The following is a 14,220-nucleotide window of genomic DNA, read 5'->3' as shown; positions in this document are numbered from 1 at the left end:
TAACGTATAACATCAATTAAATAACAGCCATTATTATTTAACTCACTCAATAGTAATGTATGAAACTACCTTAATTGATTTGCATTACTAATTTAAGGCTCTACCAAAGGTACGCCTGAGAAATGTATTGATATTGCAAAGGTATGAATATCGCAACTTTGTAAAGTTATCAAAAACAATAATTTTCTAAGGCAAAGCGTTGCGCTGGCGCAGGCCGAGGTCCATCGTGCAATTAACATGCTAATGAGCACGCTCCCCGATATCATCGCAGTAATTATGTCCGCGCGCGACTATATTATAAGATTGCTTGTATGTCTTACCTTTTTGTGGACATTCGACACGCGTATTTTGTGGTAGCCAAGCTACATCTCTGAACCTCCCGGTTTATGCCTATCAAAATGACAGCGACAAAACAAGCAGGTGTTTCTAAGAGATTTCTCACGAATTTTAACGATTTCCTGTTACTCGGCCTCATAGAGCTCATCGTGTCAGATATCTTTATTACATAGTTTCATTTGCCTGCGTCGTTGCGCCGGGGAAACTTCACATTTAGTTTTATATCTATAATCTGGTTAATGTCGGAATGTGTCATTACAGGTAGCGTAATATAAAGCCGTGAGCAGATCGCGCCGCGTCCAGGCTGGGCGAGTGACGCGGCTGGCTAGGCTTGCTAGGCGGCGCGGTGGTGCGGTGGTGCGGCGCCAGAGGTGTTTATTTTTAGTCGCAGCGATTGATAGGTTCACCGGTCGGTGTGGGCCGTGGCCGTCGTGCGCGTTATTTATGCAAATGTCCTAACGAGATATAATGGTGGTGCGGCGGGGTGCGCGGGTGCGTCTCCGCGGTATCTGCCTGCAGCACGGTAATTAGGTGCTGCGTGCCGGCCGCCACCGCCCGCCACCACACGCAACCTCCGCCATGTTTCTGTGTCGCCTCGAGCACGACTCTGTTTTTGCTCGGGTATCGTGTCTTAAACCCTTGTATGCGCTACTACATAGTGTATATTTAGCAAAAACTTAACAGTCATTGTTCTTCAAATTATCTTAGTTTGATAATTACATAAATACTCACTTATCAACTCACGCAAGATTAGACTCCGCTGATTAGTATTATATAAACGTCAGGAACAATGAAACATTACTCACCGGCATCTAATATCCTCTGTTTGACTGAGTGTTGTCTGCCGTGCCAGAACTGCCACGCTTTGATTTCGTCTTCAGGTGATTTCTCTTCTCGGAACATTAACATTACAACACTCTGAAACAAATGAAAGATACGTTGTTAATACAAAGTACCTTTAAAGTTGCACAATAAATCTGCAAAGTGGAACTGCTTAAATAAGTAATATCCTCTGTAAATAAGACGGTATATAAATTAACACGCAGGGTGGCCATTAGAAACACCTGACATCAGGCAGCTATGCCTCTAGTTTATTTATTGCCAACTTTTAATGGCGAAAGTACAGACGAAGCGCCGTGAGCATTTCGCGAATACGCAAAACGCGATTACCGACGTGCACTTCTCAGCTATTACGTTAAACGAGCGTGATTACGTCGTTACGGCGGGTATCTTAATTTCATACGCATTTAAATGCTTTTAAAAAGTAACGTGAAACCCTTGGACAGTTTCCGTTCAGATGAAAAAGTGAAATATGCTGTTAAGACGATTTCTATCGACGCGTTAGAAAATGAAGTGCAAAAGAAGTGGCTTGTGCGAGGCGTGGTACCGACCGTGCCTTATAGGGCTAACGACGAGAAAGCACCTCCGAGCGTCGCCTTGGATTGATGGATCGCCGCGACGAGACATCATGCCCAACCGCGCTGCTCCTTCCTTCCTCCTTGTACCGTTGTCTTCCAATTTCATCATACATTAACTTATTTTATGTGATATGTAAGTAGTAACAAATATGTATCAACATTAGCAAAAATGCCTATGCAAGGTCAGTACTTATCTATTAAACTGATTGAAAATTGAGACTTGGGCCGTTTTTAGTTAGAGTATATTTTAATGAAACACATGAGATGCGACAGCGTATGTACATATGTAATATAAACACATCTATAGACGCACCCTTCCTCCCTATTAACTATAGCACTTAAAGAAGTGACTCTATAACCGTCCCTGGCTCTAATACCTATTTACAACTTAACTGTGACTTAGACGTTATTATCAAATCATGAATATGCATAGGAAAAGATAAGCTAAATAAGATGAAGTATTCGGCGTCTGCACACGGCAATTACGCTTGCATTGCAATTAAATACAGCAAGGACTCGCGGTTACAGTGTTGGCCGGGAGCAATAAAAACACTATTTTACTGTAAATCGGTAAATTTACGAGTAATTTGTGTCGGCGAATAGTTCAGCGAGTCTATAAGCGGGACACGGGCTTTCTCCGGAGATCGGGCGCGACGCGTAAACCCAACGGAACCGTGCATACTATTAGATAGCCCATGTATAAAATTGTAACGGTTTACACCGCCTCTACGAATCGTCTCATCGATTATAATAAATAAATATAAACATTTACTACTTTATTAGAATTCCGCATGCCAGAAAGCATTTGACGAAATACATAATGTTAACTGTAAACTTGAATTGGCTAATATATGTATAGCGTCGAACGCGGGGTTTGTACCACTATTTTGTTTTTATTGTTCTTTATGTTTACTGTTTATTTATGTGTTGTAGATAATCGCCGACTTAACTGGCCACTTTTGTTTATTGTATTGGAACTAATGATTCATAAACACTTGCTAACTAATTTAGACTCCGACTAGTAACGGTTTACGTAATTTAGTGCCTATTTTCTGGTTGCAATTGGTACTGAACAATGTTGGCTATTGTTGCATGACAAAGATACATTGTAATAACTGGCAATCATAATTGTTTGACTTACCGCACAATTTATCAGGGACAGGCTTTATTTTGATTTCATTAACGACTTTAATTTGACATTATGTAGGTACAAGTTTGTGGAGCTTATTGCGAAAACCATAAGACCGGCAACAATTGCATTAAGATTTAACTAATCGCTGCTTGTATGTTAATTCACTTCGTTTAAGAAGTTTCGTGGGATTGGAATGTAATGTAGATGTATGTTATTTAATTCAAGATTAGATAGCGTTAATTTATTAATTTATTTCTCGTTTGTGTGTTTATGAGATGGCTTTTTTAATGTATGTTACGATTGATATTATATAGCATTATCAAATATAAAAATGTATATCAGATCTTTACTTATTATAATTATTACAAAATATGTGTTAAGTTTGTAATAAATTAAATAATATGATACAGTAATTGGATACTACATAGTAACGTGATATATAACAAATTAAGAATACTAGAATAAATACGGAACACAGCGGAGTTAAATACTACTTTTATTAAAGAAAATATATATTTTAATTTAAATACAACTTTTGTGTTAAATTACAAAACATAATAAAATTAATATCGACAAAAATTGTTTCATGTTAAAGTTAAAAGTGTTGGTTAGAGGTATAATAATTTACTATTTGGACAGCGAGTCGAATGATCGGATGGTTCCGTCACGTTGACGGTCGACCGTGTAGGGCGGCGAGCGAGGCGCGTGGGCGCAGCGCTTGTTCCAACCGTTAATTGGATTTTTAATCCGAAATGACAGAATTATGTGTTGTACCACAAACTTATATCACGTCCAAAATAACTGTAAATAATATTTTACTAGCAAACGACTCACAACTAAAGCACATTTAAATTCAGATAACAATCGACTATTCCATAGATAAAATATATTTATTAATTTATTTCTAAAATATTTGAATATTTGGACCGGTATTAATATATGCTATAAATTAATTATAATAATAATACTTAGGTATAATAGAATAAAGAATATAATAGAATATGAGCTGACGTATTGATATTATTACTTTATTCCACGTATTTTATTTGAACATTGTACATATGTAATAAGGCTTAATATTGCGTTTAATTGTATTATACACAGATATGTCGTATTTGTATCGAATGCAATACACGGGTTTCACAAGAGCATCTACAGTTTTGGCTTCGTGGACCAGTTACTTCCAAGTTTTCGGACCGTCAATTAATTAATCGAGTGTATCGACATTCGACCCGATTTCAGGAGCTCGGTTGACAATCTGAGTTATCTGATTAAGCACGCTTTCTCTCGCCGTGTGTGACACACGCCAGAGACTGTTGTGCCCAAGTGTCGGCCGTCGATGCGATTACGCTCCGACAAGCACTCTGCATTAATTTCGTCACTCTATTTGAATAAATAACCGATTGCATATTTATATCATATACAGATACACGCAATCCCAACTGTTCACGTGGCTGCTATCGACTTCATAAATCTTATCGTGAATAGCCAATAAATGTATACACTAATATTATGTATTTTTATATTCTATTTGAATTGTGTTGTGTTTTAATGTAAGCATTAAACATTTCCTTATGTATGGCATTTGATTGTTATACAAATATTTATTTTAGTAATCATGTTGTGTTCAAGTTTCATAAAAATCAACTATCTAGTAAGGAGTAAGTTATTTCTAAATAGAAAAATATAATTTTGAATAAGATATACTGCATGCTTATGTTCCAGTTAGCTCATACTATCAAACAACAAGCTTGAACTCGGTTGGAAGCGAGATAAATGATCTAATTAAGTATAGCGCCCGAACATGTATTCACTTTATTCCTATATCGACGCCTATTTCTCATTGATGCTGTTGTTGTTGTCGGCAAGTCCATAAGAGCTCTCCGACCCTACACCTGTCTTATTGTTGCTTATAAATCGTAAGTTAATGGCATCGTTAACTTAACAATTACTTCAGATTTAATCTTGAGTTCTTGTGCATAAACCCACAACTAGCGATAACCAGGAGAACGGCGCTCACTTCGTTCCCGGTGCTAACACTGCTCCTAAGAGCAGTCGTCACTGCTTCATCAGTTCTCTATGTTTGCGTCAGATACGTAAATCCGCGAATGGGTGCGTAAGCGTGCAGCGAGCACAACCCAGTGCAGTGGTGGGTTCTTGCTCGTCATGAATGCTTCCTCGTTAGTCGGCGGCCGGGCGCGGCGCCCATCCATCAGCTCCTATCTATTTTATGACAATTATTTATGTTCACTGCGTGGCAAAACTATTTCGCTCACCGTTGAGCTTTATCGATAGCGCAGAAGTAATGTCCTGCCGTCTCGATAGGCTATATCTGATACGGATACGTCTGTTTGTTAAGTGCGCTAGTTGTCTGTGCTAGTTGTTTTAACGCCTAGGTTATTTGCTGTGAATGTTCTCCGCAGTGAATGTCGGTTTCGACATAAATTCTGAGCGAAACTGTGGGTGTAACTGCCGCGCAGTTGCCTACGTGTCGGTATTTATTTCACATCAGGTGAAATATATCAATGACCATTTTTGTCCCGTAAACAAAGCGATAACAGTACAAGTATTTCCTTTCCAACTTTTATTTCAACGACCCTCGTAGGCGCTAACTAGAAGAATATTCATGTAGGACTTTATACCGTGCTTCCTAATCTTAATCTGAGATAGGAAGATAGGCTTCGCAATTACTTTTTGATAGACTTTGTAGAATAGCTCAAGAATATTCAAATTAAGTATGATAGTCATGCAGTGAAACGCTATAAGTATTGGAGGGGTATTTATATTATAAGCGCATTATGTCGCGTGTGCATGTATTGGCAGGGCGGCGCCCGGCGCCCGGCGTCCGCAGCGCGCCGCGAGCTACGGGAGATTGCTAGAGATGTGCAGCTTCCGCCGCCGGACAAATTGCCCAGTGTTCCCGCACATCCGCCGCGCTACAACCACCTACTAACTATAATTGAATATTCACCATATAAGACTGTATTAGCTGCAATATATCTGGGTAAACGTGATATTATCGTGATCGCGTGAGAAGAGCTTATTCGTAAACCAATACCTCTGTAATGACAGATTCACGTCTGTATACTTTTTCAAATTAAAACGCCCATTTACATTTGCAGCGTAATAGAAGTAGCTGTTGCAAATAGATGATTACAGAACGTATTGATAGCTCTAATAGTGGCGTTGCGCAGTGTGCGCTGACCGCTAAATCTCGATTAAATCGGAGCAATTCCCGCGACACGTCGAGCGTCGGATTAACATCCGAAGCCACGTTGTAACACTAATCTGCTTAAATGTCGAAAGGAAATGTCAGATTGTAATGTGCAGGGCTCCAGACGAGGCGTGATGCGGCTTAACTTGCTGTACCTACCGCGCTGAAGACATAGCTTTCAATCATAAAGCAACTCTTCTTGCACTAACCGCGGGACTAATCAGTCATTAAGTCGACCTGAGAGAACAGCTTTTGTTCTTATCATATTTGTGGAAATATTTATCTTAATATCTAAATATTATGTATTTAGAACGAATATTAACTATTGATAGTAATAATGAAAGAAGTCATAGGTAGATACAAACATTAGATACCTAGTCGATTTACACCAATTCTTTATTGTTTTAAAACCCACACGGAATAAATAAGTGTCGTTGACAACAGTTGGGTTAAGCTTTGAGTCACTTTGATGTTGCATAATCCCATCTTATATCACCCTAATGTCGCTGATTACGGGCGGCTAGCGGCTGTCAGCCGGCGATAGTATCAAGGATTGACGCTAAATACGCCTGCGCCGTGACACTACCAATATCGAAACAATGACGGACCCCGGATTACGTAACACTACTTACGACTAGATTTACTGTCACACAAGCATTTGCTTGTGAAAGTCACTTTGAAAGAAAATGCCCTTTTATATCAAGACGCAATCTCTTTGCAGTGATAACTAGATTTAATTGTTAGTAGATGTAATTAGTTGTTTGATGTTATCTGTATTTGTGATGTGTTTGGTCTTTGTAATTTCTTTTATATTATAGAGTCATCATTATTGATATAATCGAATTAATTGCCAACATCAATTTTTATTTGCAGTTCGAAGAAAGCGCTCTATTATACATGCGCACTTGTTACAGGGCTAATTACGACTAGTTACGTAGTTTCAGCAGTTACGTATAAACATATTACCGAATAATACGTAATATTTCGAAAGTGTAATAGTTATCGAGTGGCGTTATGCGAACCTGAAACCAAACGTGGAAAATTCACGCTCGGTCGAGCGGCGCGCGCGCACTCGCCGCACCGTGGACACACTACAAGCGTATGCTTACTTTGCGGCGCTTTTTTATTGTTTGCTCGGATACAAAATACGTGTCGTTATTCTACATGTGAGCAACGCTATAATTAATGTTACACGTTAACTGCACACCCATATTTACCACGTGGTGAACGGCTCTCCAACTTTATCTTTAATCCTTCGACAGGCGAGTTACACGAATTAACGTAACTAATGTATTTTTACTGAATAGTATTCAATAAATTGCACGCGCTAATTGAATTTCTGCCGTTAACGGGAGTGTTCATTTGCAGACAACGCAATTATCAGTTTTTATCTTAAAATGGAATAACCGAAATTTTTATTAGTGCGAGAAATAAAAAAGGCGAAAAAAGCAATTAGGTGCATTAAAATCCCATAAATTATTCTTGAAAAAATAAGAAACAGCAGAAAAAGTACATTAACTTGAGAGAAGACCGCTCTGTTGATAAATAACCATATTGATATATCCCAGATACTTATATGTAATGAAAAACATTTTTATTTTACGCCGGGACGATGAAATTTATAGTAATAAAATTTGTGGAGTCTGATAAAAATAACAAAAATAAATATGGAATATCTACCAAGCATTATTTGTGATAAAAAATTGGGTAATTTTAATTTGATAAAGAATGTCTATCGCATGTAATTTAAAGATTTAAAGAAATGCCGTTACTAAGAGCTTTCTGCTGTATAATTCTGCAATTTATAATCATTAGCGTTTTTCTGATTCGACAGGGCTGAGAGCGGCGCGGGGTGCGCCGCGCTCGCCGCGCCGACCTCGTGAGCTGAGGGTGCAAGCTAAATTGAGACATCTCAACACGTGATTGATTACGACCGAGATTGCCAACTTGCAACTCACGACAGAGCGAATGCAAATTTTGCATACATTTTTTGTACACAACGTTGTGAAACCTTTCTCGCGAATTCGAGTACGGAAATTTCATTACAGGCGAGTGCCCCCTGTGAGAAATATTCAGTCAGTCTCGTATGACAGCCCTTCACTTGTCTGTATCGATGCAGTCAGCCGAAAGGTGCGCGCCGGTAGGAACCGCGCGCTCAGAATGCGAACCGTTATAATCCCTCATCAAGCGTAATATGTTCAGTGTAAAAGGCATCATTAACGATTGCCTTAAAAAGGCAAACGGGAGCAATCATTAAAGTCGCAAAATATTATAAAAAGAAAATAAACAACGACACGTCTCGTTACGCGAGTTTCCGTTGCTACGAAAGTGAACACAATGATGTCAGTGCGCCGATAAAAAGCCGAGTAAAAAATGCTCTGAATGAGTAGAAGCGCTTTGGACACGCAACACATGGCTTAATCGTAGCTCACAATACTCAGATCGAACGGAAGTTTATTAGCAGCTATCTAACATATGCAATACGAGTGCAATGTAATAATTGCACGTCTATTGTGTAATTGCCTTCATCATTATTTATTATTTTCTGGAAAATAAATATTCAGGCTTATACAATATTTTAGACTTATCATAAGAATGTGAGAAAGATGAGTAATCTTTGTTATTTTTAACATAGTATAATGATTAATGACGACGGATGTTATTAAAATATTCTTAACATATTTGCTAGGAAGATGTAGGGCGCCGCGACACAACCCTTGCAATGACGCAGAATAACAAACAACGTCTCCGTCTTACTAGCGGGATGATTAATTGCCTCAACGTACTGTGATTGATTGAGCTCTTTTCATAATGTTTTTTGTACGTAAACTATTTTTGCGGAACGATATTTCAATCTATTGAACTTAGCTAACGTCTTGAGATAACATTTTAAAGAGATATTTGTCACTAAATGTTTATGTAAATGTTACAGCCGTGGCGTGTGAACGCTTCCAATATTAAGAGGAGATTAAGTCAATCGTGTATTTTGTACGGTGTTTAATTAGGTGCAGAATCTGGAATTCGTGTTGTGTCGTGTGTTCGTCGGTGGAAAGCCACAAGGCGATGGTATCGCGGACGAAAGCAAAGCTCCGCCGAATCAGGGGCGTGCCAGCCGTAATTACAATCCCGCCACGCACACCCCGGCACCGGCCGGTAGGGCACTTGCACCCAAATCTCTCTGTTTACCAAAATTTCTTACAATCTCTTAACCGCTTTTTGGCACGCAAACATATTGAATTCGCATCGCGTGTGAATTATACTTTTTAGTTACGGTTGATAACGCGATAAAATTGTTTCGTAGATATAGTGTAGGCATGGTTATCAATTTTGTGCTGTTTGGATTTAAATGTAGCCATTAAATTCTTTATTTGTATAAAATACGCCATGAAACTAAAAATGATAGAAAAATACTGTAAAGGAAGAGTTCTCACGAGTTTCTCTAAATTAAGCTAATTCGTCTGCACATGCCATAGTTTCACCAGCATCCTCGCCTCCAACAATATGAAATTCTTCGGTGTTTTGTTGCCTTTTTGGAAACATGAAAGAATTCTTCTCGTTAAGAAAACACGATGTTTGCCGCATTGAAATTGTTTTATCATAATGCAGTATGGTTATTGTTTAAAGGGAGCGATATTATCCGAGCGGAGGCACGGACTCCCGGGGCGGTCATTGTATTCCTATATGGCGAATGTCAAAAGCGTCGTCTTAATTATCGGGCGCGGCTATACAATGCGGACTCGATTGCGGCGAGATAAGCTCTGTACACCTATCTGAGTCCGTATTGAATGCGATACGGCCGGGCCGCGGCCGGACTCGCGGCCCACTTACTGCCTTAATAATAACTTCAAACGTATGTCGCATTGTATCTCTGATTATTCCGATCTAAGCCCATTGAATACAGATAAAACGTGTTTGAATATGTTAGGCGCTGTCAAAAAAAGGAAAATGTTTGAATAAAAAGTATATTGCGTAAGTATGGCTCGTCTACGATATCTTACTGTAGTATGAGTAACGTCCCGTTTCATAACCAGTACAAACAATAACATTAAAATCAAAACAATACAAAAAACCAACTTCAATTATCTAAACCAGATTAACCAGATTACCAAATGTGGATTTTCTGGTTTATCAAGATTACATAGTTAACGTGTATTATGGTGCAATTTTATTGTGTCAACCTTCTCTCGGCGAGTACCAATCCATCATGATGTGTTTCAGGGAAGTGTCAGGAAACAATAATGATGGGATTTCCGATTTCCACGGCGCGTCGACATGACACCACGCGCCGCGTGTATAATTGTTGCGGTTAATCTTTTGTCTAAGCACAACTTCTCACGAGTTAAATGGTAATTTAGTCATAGCATTGTTGGTGTCATTATATATTGAATTATACTCTAACAAAGACAATTATTTATTTTGTATTACACTGATCTACTGGTTACAAGATCATTTGTCAGTTACAAAGAAAATACCTTTGAATGATGAACATTGCCTAACATGATTTCAGAAACAAAAACCATAACGTATCAGTTACCGATAAATAAATAAATAATCAATTCTGTTGTTCATCAAAGCTTAAAAGCAAATATTGGCCCTGATATTTGTCTCTTTAAATATTCAACCGGTAGTCAATGGGTGTAAAAAAAATCTTGTTCTTCGTTTAGTAAATGTAAAACCTGCCTATCGAGAATTATGTTAGCACCGGAACGATTGATATTCGTATTCCACCAGTTTGTTCACAAGTAGATATTAAATATAAATAAACGCGAGTTGTTTTTGCATGTTTGGTAATTCGAGTAGCTGGAGAAAGAAAAATGATGAAAGTGAATACTTGAAGGTGAGCCAGAGGCGAGCAGGGAGCAGGCGAGCAGGGTGAAACCGAGCCGAGACGCCTGCGGTCGCGCTCCCGACGGAGCAAGTCCGGCCGCTCCCACTTATCTACTTACCACCACTTACTTACAGTAGCCCTTGTTAAACTCAAATTATCTCGCAACATATTGCCCACTATTACGTAAATCTACTTGTTCATTAAGTTACATAAAAAAAGTTTTGGTTTTCAGTTTAATGTTATCGCAAGGAACAAACAATTTATAGAATACGAGAACATTAATTTAAATTGTTAATTGAATTCGTTGAAGCCGAGCGAATTACACGTACATACTGTTATCGGATGAAACCCGCGAGGGACCGAAGATAGGGAGGAATACTGACAATTATTTAAGGATTTTACGTCTTGGTTCCTACCTACCTAACGAATTGATGCCGCATGTTATATTTTGTTAATAAAAAGTGTACTATGTATTATATTGATTAAGTTTGAAGATAGGAGCAATAATATTAAACGTTTTATTTGAACGGTAGCGCCAGGAGTTATTAATTAAGATGTTCGCGGAGCCGGACGACGGGCGTCGCGTCGCGACTGCGGCACGGTTTGATGCCGAGGCGCAGAGTATTTTACGATTCCCTATGCGAGCACGCCCAGTGACCACTGCCACAGCTTTCTAAGGTCCACTACAAGTAAACATCCGGCCACTTAACCGTTAGAGTCGATAATTCCATTGACTTTTTTAACTGAGAATGTCGTTTAATTCTATTAAAAGACTTACCTTGACTGTTTGGTTCTTGAGTGGTTTGTCAGGATCGTGAACATACTCCAGCGTGATGCCGTAGAACTGTCCCTTGTTGATGTATGTGATGCGGTCATCTTCGCGTCTCTGCGAACTGCTGCTCGCTGTTTCCAGGTGGTATTTGAAGCCATACGGGGAAAACCTGCACAAACATGTAAAGTGTTTATATCATCACTGAGAAACGACGAGTCGCTATGACATGTACGACACCTGCGGGCTCAAGATTTAAGATAAACACAAAAACTTGTGTATTGCGGAGTAGCGCAGTAGGCGACCTGTCCTTAATGTTTGTTGGAACATAAAATGCACAATAAGAGCTGGTTTGTGTAACATTTAGAAAAAGTGCGATTTCTTCTTTGAGATACTTATCTACGGATACACGTTCTCGACAATAAAGTTTCCATGAAGTAAAGCAATAAAAGTGTGCAAAAAGTGGAAATCTTAATTGCACGGCCGGTACAGCTTGTCAGCGGCGTCGTTACATAAAGGCGCAGATCTAGTTCGTAGTACGCAATGAAAAACTGTGTTTTCTCGCGATTTCCTGACGCTGGACCGACGGAAGGAAAACCCCGCTAATTTAGCGGTGATCGCGTGCCGCGGCTCGTTAGCGACACTAGCGCTCGGCTCGCACGCCACGGCCCGCGCCCGCGCCCGCCCGCTTGTCACCGCGCTGATCTCGATGCGCCCACGCGCACCACTCTCGCGCTCACAAACTGCACCACCAAACTAACTAGTCATTATCGGAATACTCTATTGTGGCACAGACTTAACTTATGTAACATGATAAAAAGTAATAAATCGTTATGAAACGTTTAATCCTTTAAATCTGTCCAAGGAATGCGGATAAAGCAGTTTGCGTCGATTTAGTTCTACAGTTACACCATTACTTAAGCTTATTGAAAACAATTTGGTAAACAGCCCCGCTGATGTTTGCGATTTGAACCGAGCTTGTGAAGATAAAAGCCGTGTAATGCAAACGCAGGCCGACATTGACGGATCGGTCGCGGCGGCGCGGGCGCTCGCCTATCTGATGCTCTCTAAGTGATTCCGAACACAATTTACATTTGCAATGTTGCTTTGTATTGTCATTTCAACTACCCTTATCCTTTGTTTACTTACACTTGATGGACTGTTCGTACTACCAGCGAGATTATAATTTTGCAATACTTCCCGATCAATAAATACAAATGGACGAAACACAATGACGACCGCGATAGATGTAGGTGTATAACATGCAGGTTGTATGGGTACATGAATTCTTTGTATTCAGTAATAAATAACACATTGTTTTCGAATGAGCTTCATTACAAATTTCAGTGGTGAACCAGCCAAAAAAAGACACTTCCTGAGTGGAGACAAGAGCCTTGCCTTTCATGAATAAATCAATCGGAGAGGCGCGGAAATTGATGAGTGCGCAAAAAGTCTTGGAACGTAGCGACAACAAAGTGCTCGCAATAAAAACGCATGCCGCGATAAGAGACGCACAGGCTCGCGTCCCGCAGAGCCTTCGAGCGCTGCGGCCCAAATTAGATGCGCATAAAGACGAACCCTCTATAACTACATACGCTTATGGAAAAAGACCATTTATTGAACAGTCGTCTCATTTTTTGCATTTTGTTTCGAGTAAAAATCAACACCATTTCAGAAGTCACCCTAAAGGAAGTTACGATAAATAAAGCTGAGATGCTGGACGTGACTGCTAGACGAGATTAAATTCAATATAAAAAATGGAACTATAACATACATACAATGTACAACATAAAACCCAAAGAAGTCTAGTTCGTAGAAAAGGAAAAGCTCAGTATATTTTGAAGTAAACTGTGAAATTCCTGACAACATGCGTCACATGAAACCAAGAGAATTCGCAGCAGGGCGACGCTGCTGGTATTAAAAACCCGTAAAAATGACTCGTTAGCGATCATTAACATTTCTTACCCTTTTTTCCTCGACATGAGACCGAGGGATAAAATATGCAAGTGTCTATGTACTTATACGGATATTTCTTAATTATCGTACGCAGACTACTAGTCTTGTTTCCCATATAAATAATTGTAAAAACTGCAATTCTATCTGAGACATCACATTAAGAGGTAAATAGAACACCATCGTGTTTTGAAGAAATGGACGACATACATTTTTCAAGGTTTCCGAATTGCAAAAAATCGCCCACAACCAACAAAACCTATATTTTAAGCGTTTCTAATAAGATAAACGCCTTCATTAATCTACTACACTCCGACTAATTGTAAAGTTGGATAAAGTAGGTATGCTCGTAGCATCTTCGGAATTAAAAGATATTATCTTTTAATTCTAGGGGCGGTGTGCAGTGTACTAGAGGTGGCACGTTACAGTGTGCGGTGGCTTGGCGTTGCAGGAGCACCATGCACGCGGCTGCTTAATGAGAACGCTTAGCCAGCGTAATGGCGCCACGCTGATTGCCGGCTGCGGCTGACGACCGACACACGCACCACGCTACCATATCATCATAGCCAA

At 39.5% G+C, this 14,220-nt stretch overlaps 1 protein-coding gene across 5 annotated transcripts in view; it reads right to left on the bottom strand.

Moving 5' to 3' along the window:
• Window positions 1–14,220, bottom strand: part of LOC118269607 (protein grainyhead) — a 98,458-nt gene that overhangs the window by 9,217 nt on the left and 75,021 nt on the right. For all 5 annotated transcript variants that reach the window (XM_035584795.2, XM_050699091.1, XM_050699092.1 and 2 more), the window contains 2 exons: window positions 11,707–11,869; window positions 1,143–1,254 (listed from right to left, as the gene is read on the bottom strand). In XM_035584795.2, coding sequence (XP_035440688.2) covers window positions 1,143–1,254; window positions 11,707–11,869 — 275 coding nt within the window. The remainder of the gene's footprint in view (window positions 1–1,142; window positions 1,255–11,706; window positions 11,870–14,220) is intronic.

Source organism: Spodoptera frugiperda, chromosome 15 (assembly GCF_023101765.2).
Source record: "Spodoptera frugiperda isolate SF20-4 chromosome 15, AGI-APGP_CSIRO_Sfru_2.0, whole genome shotgun sequence".
In the NCBI taxonomy this organism is placed as follows: domain Eukaryota; kingdom Metazoa; phylum Arthropoda; class Insecta; order Lepidoptera; family Noctuidae; genus Spodoptera; species Spodoptera frugiperda.
The sequence above is the reverse complement of the archived record's forward strand: the minus strand, read 5'-3'. Positions and strand labels throughout refer to the sequence as shown.